At 38.1% G+C, this 27,343-nt stretch overlaps 1 protein-coding gene across 15 annotated transcripts in view; it reads left to right on the top strand.

Annotated features, from left to right (window-relative positions):
* nrxn1a (neurexin 1a) overlaps positions 1-26,337 on the top strand; it is a 212,578-nt gene extending 186,241 nt beyond the window's left edge. For 10 of the 15 annotated variants that reach the window (XM_073866955.1, XM_073866957.1, XM_073866962.1 and 7 more), the window contains 4 exons: positions 308-397; positions 1,665-1,981; positions 19,783-19,864; positions 24,444-26,337. In XM_073866955.1, the coding sequence (XP_073723056.1) occupies positions 308-397; positions 1,665-1,981; positions 19,783-19,864; positions 24,444-24,745 (791 nt within the window). In that variant the 3' untranslated portion in view covers positions 24,746-26,337. The remainder of the gene's footprint in view (positions 1-307; positions 398-1,664; positions 1,982-19,782; positions 19,865-24,443) is intronic. The other 5 variants (XM_073866965.1, XM_073866967.1, XM_055176763.2 and 2 more) reach the window with 3 other exon arrangements.
* Positions 26,338-27,343: the final 1,006 nt, after the last annotated feature.

Consider the following 27,343-nt stretch of genomic DNA (forward strand, 5'->3'; position numbering starts at 1 on the left):
GTATTATGTAAAGCAGTCATATGGTGTATAAACTTGATTTTGGTTGGTTTCTCTTAACGCAAGGAGAAGAGTAGGTGCATATTTAACGTAGCACAGTGCTTATATTAAAATAGGGTTAATTTGTTTGCTTAAAGTTAATTGAGTGAAAAGCTTTATCATTCTTATGTACAGTATGCAACCTTGTGGTGTTTAAAATAAAAAAATGAAGAAAAAAACAAACAGCTAGTTAAGGAGTATGTTTCACTGTAGGTTTTAATCTTTGACCTTTCAGATTTTTAACAATGAAATGTCTCTTTAAACTTTAAAGGCAACATTGATAACGAACGCCTGGCGATTGCTAGACAGCGAATCCCATATCGGCTTGGTCGAGTAGTTGACGAATGGCTACTCGACAAAGGTAAAAACACTGATTAAAACTTTAAATAAAAGATAATTTGATCATAAGCAAGTGATATTTTGCACAACAAATAAACCATCTAAAACATAAATCCCCTGTATAACCAAGTTTAAAAATTAAACAAATGTAGTTTGTAATATTTGCACTGTACAGTTCAATAATGTGTTGTTATACTGTACTTGTAAACCTGTCAGTGGTTAAAGGGACTGGTAATATACTGATAACTCAAGTTAGTTCATCAATCATTAACAAAATATGTTTACATCATTAAAATACTTAAATAATGTTATATTTGCAGCTGTAATAATCTAAATGAATAATTAAAGTATTTGTCCACAGTGGAAATCATTTGAATTCATACACATACTATTTAAATTATTTATATATATTTATGCATATCTTCTGTTCAATGCTAAACATATTTCTTTTGGAAACTGCTAAAGTGCACAGTTAAAAACTCGAAGCAAATGTCTCTTAAATAGCTTCAATGATTATTGGCATCATATATGAAGTCCCTTTAACAAGCAAGTTAAACACACAAGCAGGGAATAGACATGAATGCATGCTGCAATGTACTGTATGTAACAAATTGAATCGTTCAAAGTGATTTGTTTTGCTTGTTTTCTTCTTATTTCTACCTTTTCAATGGAATTATAACCATGATGAATCATTTGTAATGTCTCATGTAGCTGTAAAACCATTCTCCACGTAAACCTTATTTCAGTCTAATTAATTTTAATTGCCATTGCCCTTGCTGAAAGGCAATCTCAATAAAACGTACCAGACCTGTGAAAACAGGCATTCGCATCTATAGCTTTATACTTTGTCCTAACCAATTTCAAATTAAACGTAATTTAAAAGGGGAAATTTTCTACTACACGTAAGCAGTATCTGTTTGATTGTCCTTTTAGCAAGTCCCATTGATTTTTCTTTTTTTATGATTTTTTGGAGGGAGCGGGTGGGGGGTTCAGCATTCTCATTCCCCTCTTTTATTTACTTTGTGCCAACAGCAGCCCATTAAAATACAGTCGATAAATTACCAGTGTTGCTGTTCGCATTAGTGTAATTTATTGCTTTCACGATCCCCAGGGAAAATAAGGTTACGGTTGTTGTGTGTTTTACCATCAGGACCTCCATCAGTTCCGTGTTTGTGTGGGGTGTGTATGTCTGTCTATTAGGGTGTGCATGTGTATGGGTGCGTCTCTGCGGCGTGGGGGAGCGGGCCGCTGAACACTCTTGTGTTTTCTGTAACGTCTCTCCCTGGCAGGTCGGCAACTCACCATCTTCAACAGTCAGACCACCATAAAGATCGGCGGCTGGGAAAAGGGCAGTCGGCCTTTCCAGGGTCAGCTCTCTGGGCTTTACTACAATGGCCTAAAAGTGCTCAACATGGCCGCCGAGGGCGACCCCAACGTGCGCGTGGAGGGTAGTGCCCGACTGGTGGGAGACATGCCCTCGTCTTCTATTACGCCCCAGTCCAGCGCCTCTGCCACGGGCAACCGTTCGGAGACGTCCCCCTCCATCACCGACATGACGACTACAACCGCGTCCAACCGACAGGGCAAGCAGACGACGACTCCACTGGTCAGTCGCCCCTCTATGTTTTTATATTGTTGGTTCAATACACTCTGTAAGCTGTTGCTGGGTAGTTATATAGTGTTGTATCATTTTTTTATTAGTTGGACGTTGCTCTTTGGTACAGTAAAACTTTCAGAAATTCTGAGCGAATCATTCTGTTGAGTCTTTACAAATTGATCTGACGAAAAGGTCTGACTTTGAATGATTAAAAAACTCCTATCCGGGTTTCTCACACAGCTGGAAAGGTCATCAATAAGTCATGGAAATTCATCAACATCACAGCCTGAATCACACTGGTTCATTTAAATTGAAGCTCTCATGCTGACCATATCTGTATACTGCTTTTTACTTCCGTGCCGTGATTGGCCGACCGCATCGATTGTCCCTCTTCTCCCTATTTTCTTGCATACTATAACTCACTTTCACTAAAGCCGCCTCAAGGCATAAGCAAAATAAGCTGCCCGTTGCCACCAGGGGGCCCCCAAGAGCATGTGAAATGACGGCTTGATTTTTTATACTGTATATATTTTTATGATAAATTTGGGGTTGCCAACTCTCACGCATTTGACATGAGGCTCACGCAATCGGCTTTGTTAATAACCTAACTATATTTTGGTGCTCCAAACATCCTCAAGGTCAAAATAAGTGAGGCGGCAAATCAAGCGAAAGAAGGCGAGAGTTACGGTTTACAGAGCTGAGCAGTGACCAATCAAAATTCAGCAAGATGCTTCTAGTTAAAAGAGAGTGCAAGGACAGATGTAAGACTGCACTGCAAAAAATTACTTTCTTACTTAGTATTTTTGTCTTGTTTTCAGTAAAAATATCAAAAAATTCTTAATTTGAGATGCTTTTTCTTGACTAGCAAAATGACCCAAGAAAATATGTCTAGTTTTTAGACCAAAAATATCAAATGTAAGTGATTTTTTTTTGTATAAAACAAGCCAAAAAAATCTGCCAATGGGGTAAGTAATTTTTTCTTGAATTTTTCTTGAATTTAGTGTTTTAGAAAAATGTTCCAAAAAAATGTTTGCTTGTTTTATGCACAAAATCACTTAAATTTGATATTTTTGGTCTAAAACCTAGACTTATTTTTTTGGGTCGGTTTGCTCATAAATTTTTTAGATATTTTTACTGAAAACAAGACAAAAATACTAAAAAATAAATTCTTGAAAAATTTTTCAAGAATAAAAAAATTACTAAAAATTTTTTTTTGCAGTGTGCGTACTAAATCGCCTACGGTTTTTGGAATACTTTAAATTCTGACATACTACTTTGCTTGCATGCTGCTTTTCGCCTACTTTTAATGTTTGTTTTTTGTTTTTAAAGACATTCCTTAATCCCAAATACAGCTACAACTAATTTAATAGATATGTTAGATGTATAGTGTAAATGATGAAGCATCGACAATAGTCAATATTTCCCCAAATAAAATTCTGCTTAGGGCCCAATAAAGGCCTGCTTTCACCATCCAAAACATTAAAAGTGCCATTTTCAATAAGTGACCCAGACATCAACAAGGCCAGCTTAAACTAAACTCGATGCTCTCTGAAGCAAAAGAGGTCCTGAGACCAAGACTAAAAAAAGAGCCTGTGGCTGAATCGCACATTATCGAACCACCAAAGGGTTTCGGCCCGGCGCAACTCAATTGCTTTCAGACGTAAAGCGATTGGCCGGTTCTTTTGTGGAAGTGCTGCAGTCCAGGATGAGAAAAAGAGTGCTGAGGGCTGCAGGGAGACGAAATGCAGTCAATAAGTCTGTGAGCGAAGAAAACCTACAGGCAAATGGAATGGGGCCATAAAGGGGAGAAATCAGTGAGGGAGATGATCACAGTGTAGGTGGACACGCTATTTCTCCTTTACAACTTTCTCTTGGTCTTCCTCTCACGCGAGGCATCATTTAGCGCCCTGACAGTGAGCTCTAATTACAGCCGTGCTGTAATTACATGTCAGCGCGGCAGGCTGAGCCCCGTGATTGACAGGCTCGCCAAGGCCAGTAGACGCTCCTCTCCTCATGCGTGACTTTATGTGCTGTGATTTAGCCTCCACAACAATGAAATCATAATTCGATATGGTTAAAACTAAATCTAGGCGCGTGTATTAAATTACCCGCGCTCAAGGGCGTTCCGAGCGCGTGGCGTGAAAGCGATAGTCGCGCAATAACAGATATTGTTTGATGTATTGCGCCCGAGCGCTCAATCGCAATGTTATCTTATCACGGACTCATCTGCGGATCGCATTACAAAATGGTGGGCTCGCCGACGATGATGGTAAATGTTGCTATGGAAATATGAGACTCCTTTCTCCTCTAGCAGCGCCGTCTACACCTCTTCCCAAGTTTAGGCCATCTGCTCTCCATTATGATCCATTACAATCGTTCTTTTTCTCATTGTCTCTTACCGCACAGCTGCTCCGTTGGAATCAGCTACACAGATTTCATTTTCTAAGGTGGTGAGGATGGATCTTAAATGTGTAATTAATGAAAAAAGCTAGAAGGAGTGTGAGGAGTTTGTGGTTCTCTAAAAGGCGTTGATTACAGGCATTTGTGATGGCCATTAGACAGAAGTGAGCATTAGAGGAGAGAGCTCTCTGTAATCAGAGCTAATGCAACTTCTTGGACTCTCCATCTTCAGTTGTCCGTAGAGGTCTCTCCCTCTGGGTGAATTAAGCATCCTCGAATTAGCCGAGATCTGGCCAAAGGAAATTTAAGTGTGTAAAAAAACGATGGCGAGGAACTTTCTGCGAAGATGCTGAATTGTTTGGAGTTGTTCCTGTATGGATAATAGGAATGATTTGCATCCTACAAATGGTTAGCAGATTAATGGTTCGGAATGATATAATAATTCACGCAGATCGATCGAGCCGCTTGTAATACAGCGAATTTGCGTGTAGGGTAAATGAGCTCTGTAGTCTTCTGAATAATTTTGCATACTTTGCATGACCAATTTTTCCATTTAATGGCTTCAGATTTGCTGCGCGAGTATCTTTAATCTTCAGCTGACACGTGGATTATCCTCAGATAAACTGGTTTCGCTATTGTCTGGCTGGAGCTTATAGGCGTAAAAATGTATAAGCTTTTTTAAAAAGGGTAAGTGATAGAAAGCTAGCGAGAGGGGAAGCAACGTGTTTTACTTCTTTCTGTTCAAACAGCAACAAACAAACCACAGAGGACGTCTCAGAGGAACCAACAGCATGCTTAGAAAAACACATGCGGGCGCTGTGTGCTTGTGACTGACAGATGAGATGTTTAATATTTCTATCAGATGTTTGATTTCCTTTGTGACTACCACCTCAAACAACTGATGTTCTGAAGTGACAGCTTTTTTATTATCTTTCTTTCTGAATAATGTCTCATTTTGCCTGTTACGTCATCCTTTTGGTGGATATGTGGCTGGTTGCCGATGCCATTTTTTGAAAGCTGTGGTGTTTGGCCACATGGGAACTAGAATGGCAGGGGACTGTGTTTATTCCCATCTTTGGGGACAGTTTGCAATGTGTCAGACTTTAAATAATAAATTAGTGTTTCTTGGTTGCATGTTGTTGAGATGGGCATAGGGCAGTGAAGCGCCACATTTCTGCATGGAAATGGCAGTGTGGGCGTGCGTTACAACGTCACGAGGGTCGTACATTTATAGATGCCCTGTGTTGGGGCTGAGTGGATTTGAGTCCGTCTAATGCATTTTTTCTTTATTTAGGACAATATTTACTGACAATTACTGTAATGTGTTTACAGTATCTGGTGTCTGGTGTCAGTTCTTTCGTTGACAGGAATGTACGTGACATTGCACATGAAATTGTGTTTGAATTAGATTAGTGTGTTTGTGTGTGTGTGTGTGTGTGTGTGTGTGTGCACGTACATGTATGCGTGAATGTGCGTGTGTGTGTGTTTGTGAAAATGATTACAAGATTATTACAAGGATGATTAGCAGTGGGAATCATTTTGTTAACTATAATTCACATTAAAAAAGGATGTTAATTTTTACACATTGTTTTGTTTTATGCTATTAAACACATTATATGTTTTTTAACAAAACACATTTTGTGTCTAGGACACAGATTCAATTCATTCATTTAATGAATTGTCCTTACACAACCATTTTAAGAGCAAATAAAAGCATAAATGTTACTGCTGAAAATAACTGCAATTTAGAACAAAAACTGTGAATATGTACTTAATGGATGAAAATTATACAGAATTACATGACTTAAGTGTTTATTAGGGTTGCATTTATTTGGGAACTGTTCATGGAAAAAATTACATGAGAATATTTGGGAATTGTGGCACACAGATTAAAATGAGTCAGATGCTGAGAATACTGATATTTGTATGCGATACAGTTTGTATAAATTACCCCAAATTTACAATGTAATTCCTACAGTAAAGTCTCCAACTTGGAATTTTCCACAATTTCAGAGCTTTGCAAATCTACACAAAAAAACAACAACAAGTAAAATGTATTACTTTTTTAAGTACAACTTACCTATTAAATAAAATCTACTTAATAATACATGAAACATTTGTAAAAGAATTAAGTAAATGGCACTTAATTATTTTTATTTTAGAAGTTTTAGGTAAAGTCTATTACTTTTTTATATACTAAAGCATTGCTGTCCTAAAAATATTAAATAAATCTTATTTACTGTTTGTTATTTTCTTTAACATGGTTGTATGGACTTAGTTACTCTAGTGTTATAAATGGTATCATAACACAAAATTCATGACTGTAAACTGTAAATCAAGTGTAAACTTGATTCTCCCAAGAAACACACAAAACTGCTTTTGACATGAACACACAATTTTTTTACTTAGTTATTTTTCGACTGTTCAGTGACTAAAACAATTAAATAATACAAAAAAATATATAATATGACATACTATTCCCACACAGTTCATTTTGTACATGAATTAATTTTGTATTTATTTATAATTTTACGTAAAATCTAGTTATCAATCAATTTTGATATTATTATAAGGAGAAATTATGAGGGTTATTTTTCAGTGTAATTTTATAATTATAAAAGTGGATTGTCTAATAAATTAGGCTTGACTTCTGCCCGTCATTGTATTCTAACACATCTATTAAGACTAATAAAGCTGGGGTTCATGAACCCCTGGTGTTTGCAAGGGACTTGCAGGTGGTCGTGAATTGATAAAAACATTTAATTACAATTAAATCATAAAATGTACACTGAAAAAAATGATTCATTGAATTTAATAAATTTTTTTAAGGTAAGTGGTTGCAATCAATTTATTTAAGCTACATTTAAACAAAAGTTTTATATTTTATGTTATGTTACTAATCTTTTTTGTTTAAATGTAGCTTAAATAAATTGATTGCAACCACTTACCTTAAAACGTTTTATTAAATTCAATGAATCATTTTTTTCTGTGTAAATAAATAATTAAAAAAATCTAAATAAAGCATTTACAAGAAAGATTTATTTTATTTGTTTAATTTGTTAAGAGGTTTTTTTTACCTTAAAATAACGTTTCCAAAAAAAGTTTCAGTCGTTCATCCACTCGAAACAGGGTGAACAGCACTTTCACATTCGCTTTGCAGCCCTCTATCGTCCAAAACCGCACTAAAGAAGTTTCCAACCATCGCGTTGCGGCCCTGTAGTTCGAGTGAAAATGACAAAAACTTGCTTTACGGCAGACCTACAATCCAATCAGAGCCACCTATACTGCAGTAGGCTAAATTATTTACGACAGTTGTAATGGACAATTCCGCTTCTAACCTGTAGGGGGAGCAAAGGGCAAAAACTCCTTAGTGTTGCTTTAAAATGTCAGGGAGTACTTCAAGTACACTATAAGAAAGGATGTGTTTATTTTTAAACATCTTTTTGCTTTGCTTTTAACACATTATGTGTCATTTTGTGTTGCTTTCGTGTTTAAATAAAACACAACTTGTGTTAAAAGTAACACAAAATGTGTTGTTTCAATAATAACACAGAGATGTGTGGATTTGGGACAACGCATTTGTTGTCCCTAAACTAACACTAATGTGTTGTTTTTAACACATCCGTTCTAAGAGTATAAAATAATTTAGGTCAAGGAGGTTCAGCTAAAAAAAAAAGTTTGAAAACCGCTGCAATAAGAGATCATCTCATCATTGATGTGGCTGAACACATACAGTAAATGTCCCGAGGCATGGCACTTACATTTTACTGCTAAGTTTAGCAGCACCGTCTTTTATAGCACATTTTATTTATGGCGTCCGCCACTGCAGCCTGCTGTTGTTGGCCATTTGACAAATTAATCTTTACATTTGATCTGTGAAAATAATGTGGTATTATTTTAAGCGCAAGTCATTTCATAAATTATCATTGTTGACAATTATAAAAGACTAATGGCTTAGTGAAACTAAATACCCAAACACAGTAATTAAAAATAAATACATGGGCTACGTAACTGTTTATGCACCATAATAACTACCTAGAACCCTGCTGTTTAGTTTAGTGTGTGTGGGTGTACATGTGCTTCTTTTCTAACCTAGCAATCAAAATTGTTGAATAATGTGACCTTGCCTGTGAAAACCAAGTCATTTTTTAGTGATTTACTTTCTACATACAGTGCAATAAAATCTGCATTCTAAAAAATGTAAAAAACATTTTGTTGAAAATATAACCTTGATATCTTTAATGTTGGCTGAGGCCATGTCAAAGATTAAAATTAAATAAAAATAATGATTGAAATCAAACTTAATCTCATCATTAGATTGTGAAGCTTAGCTTGGATTTCACAGACATGGTCACAAATGTCCAAAGCAGTTAGCTACTATCAATTAAAACCTTTTGGAGGCAGCGTTTCTTCAATAAAAAGCTATTTTTTCTAGTAAGTAGCTTCATTTAGGAGCAGTACAAGTCTGCAGTGAATGCTTTTAGATAGCGTGTTAAATCGTGAATGTATGTGATTCGTATTTGTGCCCATTTCCCAGAATATAAAACTTCAACATCACCAGCTTTTCACACATGCTTTTATCAGAAACCCACCAGTCCATTTCATTCCATTGCATCATGAGGGTTGTCCATTGTTCAGCACCAATAGATATAAACCGGTCCGGATTCCAGTCTGTTTTTCCCATCTGTCCAATTAATGGATGTACTGTTGTCCCAATGCTCATTTTCACTGACCACCTAAATCAGTCAATCAATGTGATTGTTTGAGTTGGCAGGAACTGGGTAATAAAATGGACTGTTAGCTCAGCTATTCTTTTTCTGGATCTCCCTCTCTCTCTCTTCCTCCCTCTGGAGGGGGTAGATATTACAAACAGTTATTAAAGCGTGCGCTTCAGGGTAATGATGACACTGTTAATTCACAAAGGGCTTTTTCATGTTGCTTGTGTTGTCTTCTGGAACGCTTCATGTTAAACCAGCCTAATATTTGTGTTTCGGCCCGTCATCTCTTATCTCAGACGTCCCACAAGTCCATTGTCACTCAGACTTGTTTTTTTTCTTTGCCTCGTCTTGTGAATTTTGTCACATTCATAATTTATGGTCGGGTTGGTGCACGGATTCTGCAGATGCGAGAGACAAATAAAGTCCCGTGAGACCGACTATGGTGCGAAAACAGACAGAAAAGAAGGCTCCCATCTCTTTCTATGTGTCTCCGCCCCTTTTTTCTCTATGGGTATTTAGGGTAAACGGGTGCTTGTTCTGGGTGCCAGTGGATAGATTTAGATGGTGCAGAATAACATGAATTCCCAGATGAGCAGCAGAAATCTAGCTGAGATGAGAAGACCAAGCAATGCAGTGTTTCTCTGTCCTATTGCTCCATGCTTGTTGTATAACATTCCCTTTCCATCCTAAAGGAGCCCCGCTGTGAGCAGCTATATTTTGAAAGCGCGCATGTGTGCGTTTGATGTTAGATTATGGGTTGTGTCTCTGTGGAGTTTCATGGCAGGGCAGAAGGTGCGCCAGTGCCCCCACACCCTTCACATCAATCTCTTTCAAAAAATAAAAAGATATACTGAAATGTTTCCAACTGAGCAAACCCTTAGCAACCTCAAGCTGAGCACGGCTCGCGATTGGCCGAAACGTGTCATGTGATCGAGTAGGTCTGCTTCCAGTCGTACCGTATTTTCACTCTCTCTCGCTCCGAACCTCTTGCTCGCCCGCCTCTCTCCGTGTGTATCTTTTCCATTTTCTCCCTCCTGCTCTTCTTCTATCTCCCTCCCTCTCTCGCTCTCCCTCTCTCTCTCCTGGTTTGTAGAAGGCACTCATATGCTCTCCTGAAGCACAGACAATTTATCATCCCTATCTGCTTACCAAAGTAGGACTTCTTCACTTTTGATCTGGCAGAACGGACTTTATTTTACTGGTGTGGGGCTCTAAAGGCAGGGACGGGGAGCTCAGAGAGGGAGAGAGGACAAGCATTGAGTCTCATTGAAAGAGAAAGGCAGCAGACAGTGTAGCCAGACTGCCATGGATGCGAGGTGGCATTGTTCCTCTTCCCAGGTAGACTTTATTTCTCACGGTCCTTCTCCATCCAGCCATCATCGCATGCCGAGTCTTTAATTTTGTCATATCCATGCAGCGAAAAAGCCATGCACCATTTGTCTGCAGCGCTCGGCACTTTGAGCGAGCGAGAGAGTGAACGGGGAGCTTGGGAGGGGGTTGAGTTACGAGAAGGAAAGAAAGAAAAGTTGCGCATGAGGTCGCCGTTGTTTGATGCCAGTGTTCAGATGTGTTGCACGGGGTTTACGCACCAGGAATTCGCTTCCAGAACGTTTTCCATCACTGTGCATTAGGGTTCATGTGTAGCATGTTCAAATCTTTCATCCAATCGTGCTGCCCCCTGATGCTGTGTTTGGTCCTTTTTCCCTCATTTAAAGTGTTTGAAGATCAAGTAAAGTTGAACCCAATGGGATTTGCTGTGAACACTGTTATGTGAAGTCAGCTTCCTGTCAGAGTGATCTGAAGCTGTGGGTTCTGTCTGTGGGCAGATTTATTTATGCCCACATGAATGCCCCCTGGGAGTTGCTTGTAATGACTACTTGTGGCTTACTTTTTAGTGTACTTCGAGGATCATAAATCATAAATACCTTTATGTTCGGTCTTGAAGCATTTGCCCTTTATTTAATTGGTAGATTTGCATATGATTAATGACTGGTCAAGAGTTTTAATATTATTGAACTATATAAAGTTTTAATTTTTTTTAGACCCTAATAAAATCACTTATAAAAGTGCAGTACTTGTTCTGATGCATTTCCTATTGAAATAGTATGTTTAGTAACGTGATGTTTGATCATATAGAAGGTATTTTATAATTATAAACCATCATTTGTTGCTGTTTGTATGGTATTAGAATTTGAGAAATGTGATTGGACAAAAATGTGTGATTGTGTCATTTTTTTTTTAAATTTTACAACCTATACATGTTAAACATTTATACCCCTAAGGTTCAATTTTGTGACATTTAAAAAAAAAAAATTATACACCATGATCTAAAAGGTAATAGATAAGTCACAAAACCCGGCCTTTATAAAAAATATTTAATTTTAATTTCGCATGTTTAATATTATAAGTGACCTGTTATTATTATTAAGAACACAATTTTAAAGCTTTTAAATACATTCAAATATTGAATTTAAATTCATAAATACCTATGGTTTGTAAAGAATATTATAGGAAGCCATCTTGATTTCCATCTCAGTAGATGATCTCTCTCACTTTTACACTTCATGTTTCCTATCTTTAGTTGAAGCCCCCAGATCTCAGTTCCCTGATAATTCAAAGCAGCGAGCGCATATGGATGCCCTGTGGGATGGCTTTATATATTCCTGTATGTGCCAGTAGTGTAGTGTGGCAGACGTCTCTCCATTGTGTTTCCTGGGAGTTTTCAATTATTCTAGTGAGAGAATGCTGCAGTGCATCAGTGGCCATTTTTTATTCATTGTATGAGCTCTCGGTATTTTAAACCCACAGCATTCAGTAATGTGAAGCTGCATTTAGCGCCAGCACCTCTCTATGAATATTCACACTTCATTAGCGTGCCGCTAAGTTGGCTGGCAGACTTTGATATTCTTGTGTACCTCGTTCTCTCTCTGACCGGAGGAGAGGAATTTGGAAGAAAACGAAAAAAGAGAAACTGTTAGCGAGAAATCAATGGTTTGCTTTGCAGGACCCAGAGGAGCAGACGAGGTGATACGGTTTTTATTTCCCATCATTTTTAACAGGCTGAATCTTCATGTCGCCATGGCAACAACAACAGACGACGGCACTGTTCTGAGATATTCGTATTCGTGGTGGAAAGCATCTCCATGACCGAGAGAATGAGGGAGAGATGAATGTGAGGGATTGAGAACAGACTATAAAAAATTTAAACTGGGTTTTGGAGGCACAGCGAGAGATCTTCCCAATTTGGAAAGTAGTATATTGTACCCACCAGTCATGTGACTCTTTTCATAAGAGTTTAATAGGAGATGCTTTTATAATGCCCAATTATATCAAATATCTGCATATTATAGAATAATAGTCAAGCTTAGTACTATATTACGGATGCTTTGAATAAAAGCTCTAACCAAAATGCATAAATGCGAATATAATATTCTATATTAATATTATAAAATTAATGTTTGCCAACCTTGAGTATGGGTTGGTTTTCACAGTAGAATAAAACACCCATTTTAAACCAGTTTTGTTGTTGTTGTTGTTGATGGAACCAAGTTACAATACAGGCCTGTGAGATGTTGTGGATCAATAATAACTTAAGGTAATAAGGTTTTTGGGTTGAAAGGTCAAGTAGGCCAGTTCAGCCCGCGCATTTACTCTTTTATCCACTGTAACGTAATGTACATACATGTCTCTCAAATAGGGGATGTTTAGACCAGATATTAAGATACGTTTTGGTTATGGCTGTCAAAAGATTAATCAAGATTACGGTAATCGTATACAAAATAAAAGTTTGTTTTTGCATAATATAGGATGTGTGTGCACTGTTTGTAATTATTTTGTATATATAAATTCAAACACATGCACCAATGTTTTTAAGAGAAATATACATGAATATATATTTATTTAGATTTAATATATTTTAGATTATACACTCACCTAAAGGATTATTAGGAACACCATACTAATATTGTGTTTGACCCCCTTTCGCCTTCAGAACTGCTTTAATTCTACGTGCCATTTATTCAGCAAGGTGCTGAAAGCATTCTTTAGAAATGTTGGCCCATATTGATAGGATAGCATCTTGCAGTTGATGGGAGATTTGTGGGATGCACATCCAGGGCACGAAGCTCCCATTCCACCACATCCCAAAGATGCTCTATTGCAGTGTTCCCCAATCCTGGTCCTCGGGCACCCCCTCCCAGAAAGTTTTAGATGTCTCCTTATTTAAAACACCTGACTCGACTCATCAGCCTCCTTCCAAAATGGTAAACATGTCTCCTTAACAAGCTGATGAGTTAAATCAGGTGTGTTAAATAAAGAAACATCTAAAACTTTCTGGGAGGGGGTGCCCGAGGACCAGGATTGGGAAACACTGCTCTATTGGGTTGAGATCTGGTGACTGTGGGGGCTTTTTTAGTACAGTGAACTCATTGTCATGTTCAAGAAACCAATTTGAAATGATTTGAACTTTGTGACATGGTGCATTATCCTGCTGGAAGTAGCCATCAGAGGATGGGTACATGGTGGTCATAAAGGGATAGACATGGACAGAAACAATGCTCAGGTAGGCCATGGCATTTAAACGATGCCCAATTGGCACTAAGGGGCCTAAAGAGTTCCAAAAAAACATCCCCCACACATTACACCACCACCAGCAGCCTGCACAGTGGTAACAAGGCATGATGAATCCATGTTCTCATAGTGTTTACGCCAAATTCTGACTCTACCATCTGAATGTCTCAACAGAAATCGAGACTCATCAGACCAGGCAACATTTTTCCAGTCATCAACTGTCTAATTTTGGTGAGCTCGTGGAAATTGTAGCCTCTTTTTCCTATTTGTAGTGGAGATGAGTGGTACCCGGGAAGGTCTTCTGCTGTTGTAGCCCATCCACCTCAAGGTTGTGCGTGTTGTGGCTTCACAAATGCTTTGCTGCATACCTCGGTTGTAACAAGTGGTTATTTCAGTCAAAGTTGCTCTTCTATCAGCTTGAATCAGTCGGCCCATTCTCCTCTGACCTCTAGCATCAACAAGGCACACACAGGACTGCCGCATACTGGATGTTTTTCCCTTTTCACACCATTCTTTAAAAACCGTAGAAATGGTTGTGCGTGTAAATCCTAGTAACTGAGCAGATTGTGAAATACTCAGACCGGCTCGTCTGGCACCAACAACCATGCCACACTCAAAATTGCTTAAATCACCTTTCTTTCCCATTCTGACGTTCAGTTTGGAGTTCAGGAGATTGTCTTGACCAGGACCAAACCCCTTAAATGCATTGAAGCATTAATCTTTTGACAGCCCTAGTTTTGGTCAATCGGATCACAAGTGAACAAAGCTAAATTTTAAAACCACATTCAGAGATAGTCGAATTCGGCCGGATTGCTTTTGTTGTCGAGCCACAAAAGACCACCTACTCTCTGACTACTGACCTAATGTACGAGCACAATGTTTTCCATCGGTCTCTAGCGCGAACCAACAGTATTTAGGCTATAATTGATAAAACTAAAGCCGCCAACTCTTTCCGTTTGCTTCATTTTTATTATGATTTTTATCAATTGCTGTGGAATATCAGAGAAAGCCCTTACGTATACATGTATAAAATCTATGTAGCATGTTTACTAACAACACAAGCAGCGAACTCTCACATAATATTAGTCTGCATTAATTTAAACCCATAATGTCTCGCTTGTAGACCATACGCTCAATGTAATCAGGACAGAAGCGGGTGAAAGTGGACAAAAGAGACAGATTAAAACACCAGGTGTAAACATGAATGTGTCTCTCTTGTACACTTGTGATCAGATCAACCGAAACGCACCTTAATACCAGGCCTCAGTGTGGTCCTGCCTTTAGCCTGTGTCTCTGTAGATCAGTCTGGCAGCTGTGAGGTAATTGGAGAGGATTGGATGAAGGCGGAGCTGGAAAAGTGTGTGTTTTGAGTGTGTGTGTGCCTTGAGGTAACTCCTTTCTCATTATAGCACAGCTGGTTTTCCCTCTGTGTTCACAGGTGAGCCGAATGCTGTCTTATCTCTCTCGCTTTCTCTGCTCCCCCGCCCATTCTGGCGCCATGTCACATCTCTTGTAGTGTCTGTTTGCAGTGCAATAATTAAGAGCAAGCAAACAGAGAGTCTGATACTGTGTGTGTGTGCAGAAGCAATGCAAATGATGCTCTGATTGCACACACACAGTTTTAACACACTGTACTGTTGTTATTTAACGGGAAGAAAACAGACAGTCATGATGTAGGCCGATTCTGTCCTCATCCGCCTCAGCACAGCTGTTGAGTGGGCAGTGGATGGAGGAGAATGGCAGTCTCAGGCAGATGGATGCTAAAGGCTCGGCGTTAGTCATACGTGACTTTTCGGGATGCAGAAAACAGCCTCACGCTCGGGTGCTTGCGTAACACCACATCTGAGCATTTCGATTTGAGTTTTGACACTTTGCTTAGGGGCAGTATTTCCAAAAGGGGAAAGCGAGAGGAAAACATAAGGATAGTTCGAGGCGTTCAGCTGTGCGAAAGGAATTCAGATGAAGGTCTTAACGAGGATTTGGGTGGAGCTTGCTGCCTGTCATGATGGCATTTAGCTGATGCCAAAGTGACTTACAATACACTTACATTTATTACAATCGACAAGGACAATCACTGTGGCAGAACTTTGGGTTTGGTGGTTTGCTCAAAGGCACAACGGTGATCGCTTGGGGATCATCACTTGTGAGATTCAAGCAGACAGTCTTTCAGTTTCAAAGAAACATTATATGGATATCTGGGTCACAATATGATTATATAATTATTCTTTATGTTATATTAAATCTTATTTTGTTTCCTTTAAATCGTCAATAGAGGTTAGTGCCTTCCATAATCATATTTTTATGACATTTTTATAACATTGTTAACAATAACCACGTTTATATGCACACCAATAACGTGTTATTTCCAATAATCAGAGTAAGGACTTAATCTAGACTGATCTCACAGAAAGTCGTCTTATAGTCACGCAAAAATTGATACATTTATTCGTGTCCAAGGCACGAAATTCAGCTTTTCTTCATGCCTTAAGCACGAATGTCTTTTTCGTGAAATTTCTATAAATAGTTTTTCGTGTGCATTGCACGACTTTCTTTTTCGTTTCATTTTATGTATTGTTTTTTCAGTTTTTCCTATGTTCTTACCATTGTTTTAAAAGTGGAAGAAGGCATGTAGAAACCAATACATAAAAGTACATCCTAACCCCAAATCTAACCCCAAGCGATAATGATTTAAAAATATGGGGGGGGGAAAGGAGAAAACAATACATAAAATGGCAAGAAAAAGAAAGTTGTGCCATGGACACGTGAAATTGATCACATTTTGCGTGACTATAACAAGACTTTCCATGAGATGATGTTGACTTAATCGCAGTAAGATGTTAACAGCAGCAAACCTCTTTACTCCTGTTTGAATTGATTCATTATTCGCTAATGATTGAGCGTATATTTCACACATAGCCCAATGCACAGCACAAATGATGAAGTCACATACAGGTTTGTCACTGTCCACTGTTTTAATTTACTTACGTTAAATGGAAAGCACGTTCCTATGGACGCATTTCGTTATTCCGTGCCTTAATGAAGACAGAAATATTATGAAAATGCCTGTAATGGTTTTATACGCTACTGTTGTGGTATTTGAGCTGTTTCTGTATGAAGGCAGACTGCTGACAGCGATTGGTTTTGAGTTCAGGGAAAATTTTCTAATGTCAAGTTTAAACAAATTCGCGCTTAAGGCGAGTGACAAAAACACATGCGCACTTCAGTTAGTGCGGTATAAATGGTTTCAGCAGTAACAACATAAACAAACGGCTTTCGTGGAACACACGTAACTTTCATTAAACTACGCTAAGAATCAATAACAACAAAGTAGTTTATTTCTAATAACAAGCAAAATAAACAATTAGATTACCTTAGTTCATATTATAGCTACACTGCAAAAAAATTACTTTCTTACTAAGTATTTTTGTCTTGTTTTCAGTAAAAATATCTAAAAATTCTTAAATAAAGATGTATTTTCTTGATGAGCAAAATGACCTCGGAAAATAAATCTAGTTTTTACACAAAAAATATAAAATGTAAGCGAATTTGTGCTTAAAACAAGCAAAAAAATGCGAATGCTAATGGAATAAGAAAAATATTCTTGAATTGAGTGTTCATGAAAAAACACTTAATTCTTGAACTTATTTCAAGAAAATTTTTCTTATTCCATTGACTTATTTTCCTATGTCATTTTGCTTATCAAGAAAATACATCTTAATTTAAGAATTTTTGATATTTTTACTGAAAACAAGACAAAAATACTAAGTAAGAAAGTCATTTTTGCAGTATAAAGCGTCATGATCCATGATGGCCATCTTCCCTCGTGTTTAGCAAAACTAAAACATTTGTTATTTTCATTAAACAAACAGAAACCTGAAGTAAAATCTGGGACAACGCACATGCATCCGATAAAACTGTCTATACTGTAGATGCGATTAAAGTGTTTACATGGCCGTGCATCGCGATTACAATCGGTGTACGTCATCTGTTTTAATATGATTATGCTTGCTGCGATTATAAGCTTCATTGAATTGTTTTTATCAAAGTATTGTGTTTACATAAGGCATAGTGTAATTGCAATATTGCCAAAATTCAATTATAATCGCATTATGAGGGTGCATGTAAACGTAGTCAATGTTATAATAAATTTGTCTTCTTCAAGACTGGTGCTTGTATTCTTTACTAAAATTTCTCATGCACTAACATCTTGTTATCTTTATAGTTACGCCCAAAGGGAAAACTTGTCTCAAGCTCAATCACATGCTTTTTTAGAACATGCCATTTCTCCTAATCCTTTGTCGAATGCCATATGGTCAGAACTGGTTAAAATGGGTTTATTACTAATGTGAATATAAGGGAAACATGCCACCTTAAATCTAAAGTAATTATGATCTCATTTTATATACATGTAAACTCAAAAATGGGCATTGGATGCATTAAACACTTTTATATACTCATACTATATAATAATTTTTGACATTAAGATGTGTTCGCAAACTCTTATTTTGTTTTTTAAATTGCTATTTAATGCCTTATAACTTTTTACGGTTGCATCAAATGTCATATCAGGACATCAAGACTCTACATTTATTTCTACACAGGTTAAGTAGTACTGTACGGTTATGTTATACGTCATCATTCGACTCTCGATTCTGTGTAAACATAGGATGGTTCTGACCAGCCAAGCACCTACTGTAGTGTACAGTAAGAACCAGCATCATTTTAGGGAACAAGAAATATCAGTAGCCCTTGGCTCATAGAATCCCTTTTCTTTGTATGTTATTATTTTTCCCATCTCCAAAATTCGCTACCGTCCTTTTAGCGAAGGCTCTGTAGTGCAATCCCGCTTCAACGCATTACCTCCACATCTCCCAGCCTTCCAGCAGCAACCGGCACTGTAACGTCAGGGATCTAAATAATTCACTCGCGCTGACCTACTTGCAGGCTGTTTGAGAGCTGGGAGTTGAACAGATATCGCTGCAAGGAAAATGGCAACCATGTGGTTATGGCAACCACTTTAAAACAACTGTGCAGGGTGCACTCCCACACCCTTTTTCTCTGTTCTGTTCATGTGGTCTGCAGACTGTGATGATGGTGAAAGGTCCTGATTGGCGTGGGCATTGCCCCGCAGCCTGTGGGCAGACCGCGCGAGCACACAGAGACAAATCGATGTCTCTCCTCCCTGCTCGCACACGTAGACACTCAGCCAGTCCTACATTTCTATTGGGACAAACACACTCGCATGTACACGTTTGACCAGCTGGCGAACGCGTACGCGCTCTGGCTAATTGCAGAAAGAGAGATAGAGGTGTGAAGACTAGCACTACATGGATGCCACCACAGAGACGTCGTCAGATTGGATTTTTGCCGTAGTGCCGTGAGGAAGTAAAGCTCGCTGCCTTTTCGCATAGTTGATGGAGAAATCTTTTGCGGCGAGACGAACGGTCGGATAGCATCTTTTGAATTCGAACCGTGAAATCTCAACATGGCTTTCTTTCCTTTTGGAACCATCACTGGAGCAGAGGCAAGGTTTCTTGTAGCATGTGTTGTTGCGTGTGCCGTTGTCATTGATACAGCTTCTGTGCAGATTTGCTGCCTATGGTTTTATTACAGATTAAAGGCACGTTTGATAAGATTGTTTCCCGGTGGGAAGGATGCGAGGGGATTTGATGTTCCCATACCACATGTTTCTGTGTGACCGTCTTTATACATCAAGTGCTGGCAAAATTGTATTCGCCAAGGGATTGAAATCTTTTGTGTGTGTGTGCTGCTCCGATCGATATTTTGAACCACCTTGATGTGGAAGTCTCTCTAGACTGTACTATAAGTTGATTTGACACGTTATAATCCAGAGAAATAGTCGCTTTCCGCGAAAAGTTGCGACCTTTGACAGTTAGGACACCTTTGATCGTGTCTGTTACTCAAAGCTTTAAGCACCTGTGAGAGTTGTCAGTGACAGTCCATAAGGACATTTTCTTGTCTGTCTCTCTCGCTCTCCCTCCCCTTCTCTCTCTCTCTTTCTCTCAGCATGAGGCCTTAGATGATACAGCAGCCCAATAAAACTGTAATGATGCCACAAGGTGTTTTGATCAACCTTCTCTATTCTCTGTCTCTCTGGTACAGGATGACCTTCTGGTGGCATCAGCCGAGTGTCCCAGCGATGATGAGGATATTGACCCTTGCGACCCAAGTTCAGGTGGGTTAGGTTAGTCATCTTTCTTTTATATTTTTACTGTGCACATCTTCATTGTTCACTCCTTGATTACTTTTCAGTATTGACATTACATGATTATTGTACTGCAGTTTATTGCTGTATGTCTAATAAATTGTAATATCAAATTTAAAGTCATCGGATTTGACATTTTACCAAATGCACTTAGTACACTGCAAAAAATGATTTTCAAGAAAAAAAATTCCCAGTGTTTTTGTCTTGTTTTCAGTAAAAATATCAAAAAATTCTTAAATTGGGATGCTTTTTCTTGATGAGCAAAACGAACCAAGAAAATAAGTCTATAGTTTTTAGACCAAAAATATAAAATGTAAGTTATTTTGTGCATAAAACAAACAAAAAAATCTGCCAATGGGGTAAGCTAAAAAACCTTGAACATTTTTCTTAAACACTAAATTCAAGAAAAATTCTAGAAAAATTTGCTTACCCCATTGGCAGATTTTTTTTTGCTTGTTTTATGCAAGCAAACTTAAATTTGATATTTGTTGGTCTACAAACTGGACTTGTTTTCCTGGGTCATTTTGCTCATCAAGAAGGGGCATCTTAATTTAGGAATTTTTAGATATTTTTACTGAAAACAAGACAAAAATACTAAGTCAGTGTAGCAATAGTGTAAATACACGTTTAAAAGCATTCCAAATACCAAATTGCATAATTTCACCCAAGGCAAATGCTTTTTACAAGAGAAAAATGAAAACATTTATAGAAATATTGTGATGAAAGCATATGCCAAATGCAGTGTTAATGTAATTTAACACCAAGCAATTTGTTTTTGTCCTCAAAGCGGAAAAAACAAGTTTATAATTGTGACAAACAGGATGTGTTCTGATTGGCTGTTCTCACATACTAGCAATGCACTGCAGTATACTAAAACTTGTGTTTTTATGACTCTTTTTTCATAGTTTTCTTTGTGGAAATTGAGAGATTAGTCATATAAGATGCAATGTTTCTCAAATTCCAAAATTCGTGCGCACGTCTTATGTTCAATATACATAAGAAATTTGATTTTGTTCCAATGAGTAATCGTGTGAGTGTGGCTTCCCGATTCCACCGAATTGGAAACCAAGTGACAGACAACATCAGCTGTCGCTTGGCACAGATGGTTAAGACAGAAACCCAGATGAACACTGGAGGGATAGCTTTTATTGGTTTTCAATTTGTAGTGCTGTGCCAGGTCTGGGAACTGTGTTACCTGAGCGCTTTGTTGCTTTCCTTCTCATTTTCCGTACGCATGCTGATTATACTGAAATGTTCACAGCGTGTGCTAAAATTAAAGTTTAATGTATCTTTAAACAGACATTAATACCCCATTATGTCACATTGTATTATTTACCCTATTTTACAGTTCATATGCTGTAAATATACTGAGAATTTTAATTTTCTTTTTGGCACAGAGGGAGTTATTAAATAGCCTATTGCATTAAACAAAACTGTGCCTGTCATCACATTTTTGCACAACAATTCGTGTTGTTGCTGTTGTGTTATTGCTGGCTCGCCTGTTTTGGCACTGAGTTGTTTTTTTTTTTTACAAATTACCATTATTAAATCATAACTGTTAACAAGTCTGGGAAATTCATCTAAATTCACGGTTTTCTGCATAAAATCATTCTGTGAAAATATAACCTTGATATTGACTGAGTAAGGTCATGTCAAAGATTGGAATTAATGTAAAATCAATGACTGAAATGAAACTTTAATGATCCTAATCCCAAAATTAGATGATGAGTTAGCATGGATTTCACAGACAGTGTCTCATATTATAATATAATATAATATAAGTATATATACAGTACTGTGCAAAAGTCTTAGGCCACCATGCCAGAATTAGATTTGTTGTTTTTGCAATAGTGATCATATATAATTGTTTCTCAGTCTCTTTAATAGAATACATCCAGAAAATACATGAAATGTGTATGTAGTATTAAAAACTGTATAAAAATGTAAACTGATATGTCAAGTATTTAGAGTAAACTCCCTTCCACTTGAGCAAAAACTGCAGGATCTCTTAAACCTAAATAAAATTAAACCCTAATTTCAAATTTTAAAGACATTTTTACTTCATTCTGCTCAAAAATGTTCCAGATGTGTTAAGTGCCCCCACACTAAAGACCAACGATGCCTAAAGAAGACATTTAGTCCTGAAAATTAAATTTTTTATTATTTTGTACATATTTCCTGTATTTTCTGTTTGTATCGTAATAAAATACATAAAAAATAAATATGGATGGACATTAACACTTCTCAAACAACAAGTCTGGTGGTGGTGGCCTAAGACTTTTGCAATTATATTTTTTTATTTACCCCCAATCCTTTCTGATTTAGACGTTGATTTATTGCGTACAGGTTAAAGAGACCCGGTAAATTTTATAGGAGGTATATTGTTGGAAAAGGCCAGTGAGCATGCTAACATAGCATGTACAGCTTTTCCATTTCTCCACTCAGCGGGTGCATCCTGGTTACTCAGTCAACTGCACAAACCGCTTTTGACATGAAAAATGAAGTACAAAGGTTAACCCAGTCCTTCAGCTGGCAGTACCGCGGCTGCAAGTGGCCCGGGCGGTGGTCATATTATACGTGCAAATGTGCAATGAGAAACATGCTGACGAATCAAAATGCAACATTACTAATTAACACAGAAACAAACATAGGAACCAGATGCACAGCAGGGTTGTTTTTGGCAGCCCTTTTAGTTTTAGTCTTAGTCTTTTGGACGAAAATGCGTTTTAGTCACATTTTAGTCACTTATAAACTTGAAAAAAAGGTTTTAGTCGATGAAAACGCAAAAGGGTTTTAGTCAAGTTTAAGTCAATTTTAGTAAAAAAAAAGTATTCTTTAACAAAAATAATTTAGGTTAAAAAGTGTGGTGTATTTAATACTATTAAAATGTGCATTAAGGTTGTCCCTGAGGGCTTGCCGTTGTGCCTTCTGCGCATGTAATAACAAAATAGTTGAGCCTGATATACCCTCATGTTGAGTTTGTGTGTTACGTTGAGACTTCGCTTATAAAGTTGAGAAACGCGTGCCTTGCCTTGTTATTTAAATACACCACAAAAAGTATTGTAAATGGGCTTAGGTTTGACAAGTAGATACATGTAAAACCTTAAGCTTACTATAAAATGTGTCACAAGCCGATTGTTGAGTAAAATTGAATGTATATGATATGTTAACAGCGTGACTTGTTGGTTACCTTTAAAAAAATATTAGCATGATGATCTTTTAGGTGGCGCTTGAGGTTGGTGGTATTCTTTCCACCTAGTTTGTGGCCACATTTACCGTCCTCACCCAATATGCATTCCGTTTTTCTTTCTGATGGATTATACTGAAAGTATGTCTATAAATCATCTCGTTATTTCCGTTTATTGGCGTCACCACCACGGTCCTTCGAACTCGCCACAGGTGTGTTGTTGTGTGAAATCTGGTGCGCGGCATGGTGGCAGCCAGGTGGTGAGCATACCCAAAACAAGGATAGGAAGCAGCAGCTTCATACTGATACTTGCTGATACTTTTTAGCTAAAACAGACAGATTTCACGCAAAATAGGCAGAAATGGCATGCATTGTGTACGTAAGACTTATAATAATTTTCGTTACGTCTCGTCTCGTCAACGAAAACTCGAAAGCGTCTCGTCATGTTTTCGTCACCTTAGAGCCATTTTTAGCTTGTCATAGTTGCGTTATCGTCATAAAAAAAGGTGCGTCAACAAAATCATTTCGTTATCGTCATCGTTGACGAAAACAACACTGGAGTACAGAGACTTATAACAGGCGTATGTGTCTTGTAGCATGCGATAGTTTTAAAAACAAATGGTTTTGAGGAGGTCGCCGTTCATAACCCCCGGCTGTATTTTGTCTTCGTCTCATTTCCTGCACCTGCGGGTTGCAACGAGTCGGACCAAAGCTGCAAACGGCTTCGTTGAAGGTGTCTGATACAGCAATTATGCTCTGCCTCACAGTTACAGTCCCCTCACGGACACACATAAATCTGAACAAACTACACCATGGTGCATGCCGACACAACACATCATAAATAGCCAGAAAATGAAGTTCACTCGCTGGTCGAAGCTCACGGAAAAAATGCAGCATATCAATTCTGATCACACGCTTATCTAGATGTATGTTTGCACAGGCCTATAGTAAACATTTGGAGAGAAGCAGTGGATTGGCGCATTTAAGGTTGAGTATCATTAGTTTGCCTTGTGTCCTGTTTACAGAAGTGACTCTAGAGCTGTTTCTCAGCAGGATATCTGATCTCGTCAGTAGAGGAATCAATTTGGCGGAGAAATATTGATTTTCGTGTCTCTCTCCTGTTCCTTCAGTTACTCTTCCACACATTATTTCATTCCACGTCTTAGTAGCCCATTTCTCGTTACCTGACTAATACTATTAACTGGCTCGAAAGTAGCAGGGATATTGAAATCACAGTATCGGGCGTTTACGAAACTCTACTTTGAGTTTCTTAATCCATTATAGCCATCCCTAAGAGATAGTGGTACTTGAATATCCCTGTAGCTTTAATGAATACTCTCTTTTTCTCTTTTCCCTCTTGTGTATCAACAGCCCACCCTCCGCTGCCCGAAGCGAAGGGTTACCCCAGCCCGGAGGTGATCCGGGAGTCCAGCAGCACTACGGGGATGGTCGTGGGCATTGTCGCGGCCGCCGCCCTGTGCATATTAATCCTATTGTACGCCATGTACAAATACCGAAATCGCGACGAGGGCTCGTACCACGTGGACGAGAGTCGCAACTATATCAGCAATTCAGCCACGCAGCCCAACGGAGCGGCGGTCAAAGAAAAACCCATCTGCGTTCCCAAAAATAAAAAGGATAAGAAAAACAAGGACAAAGAGTACTATGTCTGATCTTACAGACATCCCTCCCCCTTATAATCCCATCCACAGATCCAATGCTCCGAACTCACACATTAAAGGGGAGGGGAGATCAACTTGTGTATAGTAATTGAGAAAAAAAGATTGAAAAACTGTCTTAGCTTTACCTAAGACGTGATATACTGTTACTAACAATGACGAAATATACTTTATAACCAAGCACACAAGAACTTGACCCAGCTGCAAAGTGTGTACAAAACGAAATCAAAGCAGAGAACGGACCCAATATTTGGAGAGGCTCTGTGTAGCCAACTGTGGATGAGGGGGATTGGACCAAGTCAGCCTTGAAGAAGTGTATTGCTGACAGACACGGCCACTGGTTAGATTTAAATGTATTTCATATTATGTTGCCTGTATATGTGTTGCCAGAACATTTTCCCTCTAAAGCCAGAAAAACATCTGCAAACATTCGTTTGACCCGATGGAAAAGGAAAGAAGGACTTACAATGAGATGCTACCTATGATTGTTGAATCAGCCAAAGTATTTGACTCCCATTTCTGATGGCAGTATTGCAAGACTGGATGAGAAATGAAACTGATTTCCGTTCGCCCCGGACAAAGATCTTGCTGTCAAAGAGAGGTGCGGAGGCCTTAAATATCAATCCAAGTGTAAAGGTTGTTGGATTTTCTTCTGTTTGTATGTTTGTCAGAACGATGACAGATTACGCTGGTGATGAGGAGGATTGCCATGGCCGTATGGGATAGATTGAGAAAAACTCCATGCACGTAAAGTATCTTATTACATGTTTATATACGGTGCAAAGACTATCTGTGTGCTCTCTGGACTGTGGCTGAAGTGGTGTTTTATAGCCTGTTATATAGATGATGCCAACTACAGTATACCTGCTCTTCAAACTTTTTTTTTTTTTTTAGAAAAAACAAAGGCGAAAACAATGAAAAACAGACAATTAAATGTTGATGTGTTGCTATAGCGATAGAGCCGTTTCTGCCATTAGCTATGAAGATTTTGTTTTTTCCCTCTTTTATGTGCATCTTCAACATCAGTTATTTTGGCCATACTCCTTTCTTTCCCTCTTCTTTTCTTTTCTTTTGTGTTTGCCGTTGTGTCAACATGAAAACACAAGAGTATACGTTTTGGGAAAGCGAGCAGAAATGGGAAAACGAACTAAGATTTTGGACTGTTTAAGCAATATTTTCTTGCTTGTCTTAGTGACCAAACAAATTATGCATGGTATTTAGAACTCAGATCTGCTGGGAGACAATATCATAATCTCAAAGTAACACTAATGAATTCAGTCCCCAAAATTTCAGGCATTGGATAATATCACAACAAAGATATGAAAACAACCCTTCAGAAGTGTTTGCAAACATTCTTAACTCTGCTATCTTGTACTGTGTGAGATGTACAAGAGGTATAAAATATATGACATTCTGAATAAAATGTTTGCTTTTTGTTTTTTGTGTGTTTTTTATTTGTGTACAATTTTTCTATAATACCTTCTTTTGTTTTTATTGTGACAATTCTTTGATGACCTCAAAGTGAAGATTTATTATGAAAAAATAGTTTTGAAAAATCAAATGAATCAATAAAATATTAAGACCTATGGAAGCATTTGTCCTTAATTTCTTTGTATTTACATTTAATGCTCCAAAGAACACCAGGATGCATTATTTTGGAAACGCTACATTTCATTAACAGCTGGTATCATTATCTGGAAAAAATGGTTTTGGGTTGTCACTGGGGCAGTTACAGAGCCCCTAAGGTGACATTGGAGCAAAAAAATCAAAGTTTAGTTTCATGTGCTCACGTGAAACTTTGATGGGCTCACGTGAAACTTTCATGTGCTCACGCAAAACCTTCATGTGCAGAATTTTTTTTAAAGTTTAGTTTCACGTGCGAACGTGATAGTTTCACGTGCGAACGCGATAGTTTCACGTGCGAGCGCGATAGTTTCACGTGAGCGCGCGATAGTTTCACGTGAGCGCGCGATAGTTTCACGTGAGCACGGGACAGGTCTATCGTGCACGTGAACCTAAACTTGATTTAATTTTTGCTCCATGTCCCCTTAGGGGCTCCATAGGCAGTACCCTTAAAGTAAGGAATAGTATAATGTATAGGCAACTGGATGTTATCGCAAAAATAAGATCTGACAGTGTGATCAGGACTCCCTGATCCCCTAAGGGGACATGGAGCAAAAATTAAATAAAGTTTAGTTTCGCGTGCGCACGTGAAAGTTTCACGTTCGCACGTGAAAGTGTCACGTGCGCATGCGAAACTAATCTTTTGTTTAAAAATTCTGCAGATGAAGGTTTCGCGTGAGCACATGAAAGTTTCATGTGAGCACGCGAAAGTCTCACGTGAGCACATGAAACTAAACTTTAGTTTTTTTGACTCCAATGTCACCTTAGGGGCTCGGTAGGACACAAGACAGCTTATTTCGCAATAACAACCAGCTGCCTGTGCATTATCCCGAAATATTTCACTGCTATTTACCTCATAATTGCATTTATTTGCATTTAATTTGTAATGAATGCAGACCTTTTGCAAGAAAAATCTTTTTACTTTCAGTTTTAAGGAACATGATCTCACAAAGTTCCGTGGAATAGTCA

Source organism: Misgurnus anguillicaudatus, chromosome 4 (genome assembly GCF_027580225.2).
Source record: "Misgurnus anguillicaudatus chromosome 4, ASM2758022v2, whole genome shotgun sequence".
NCBI lineage: Eukaryota > Metazoa > Chordata > Actinopteri > Cypriniformes > Cobitidae > Misgurnus > Misgurnus anguillicaudatus.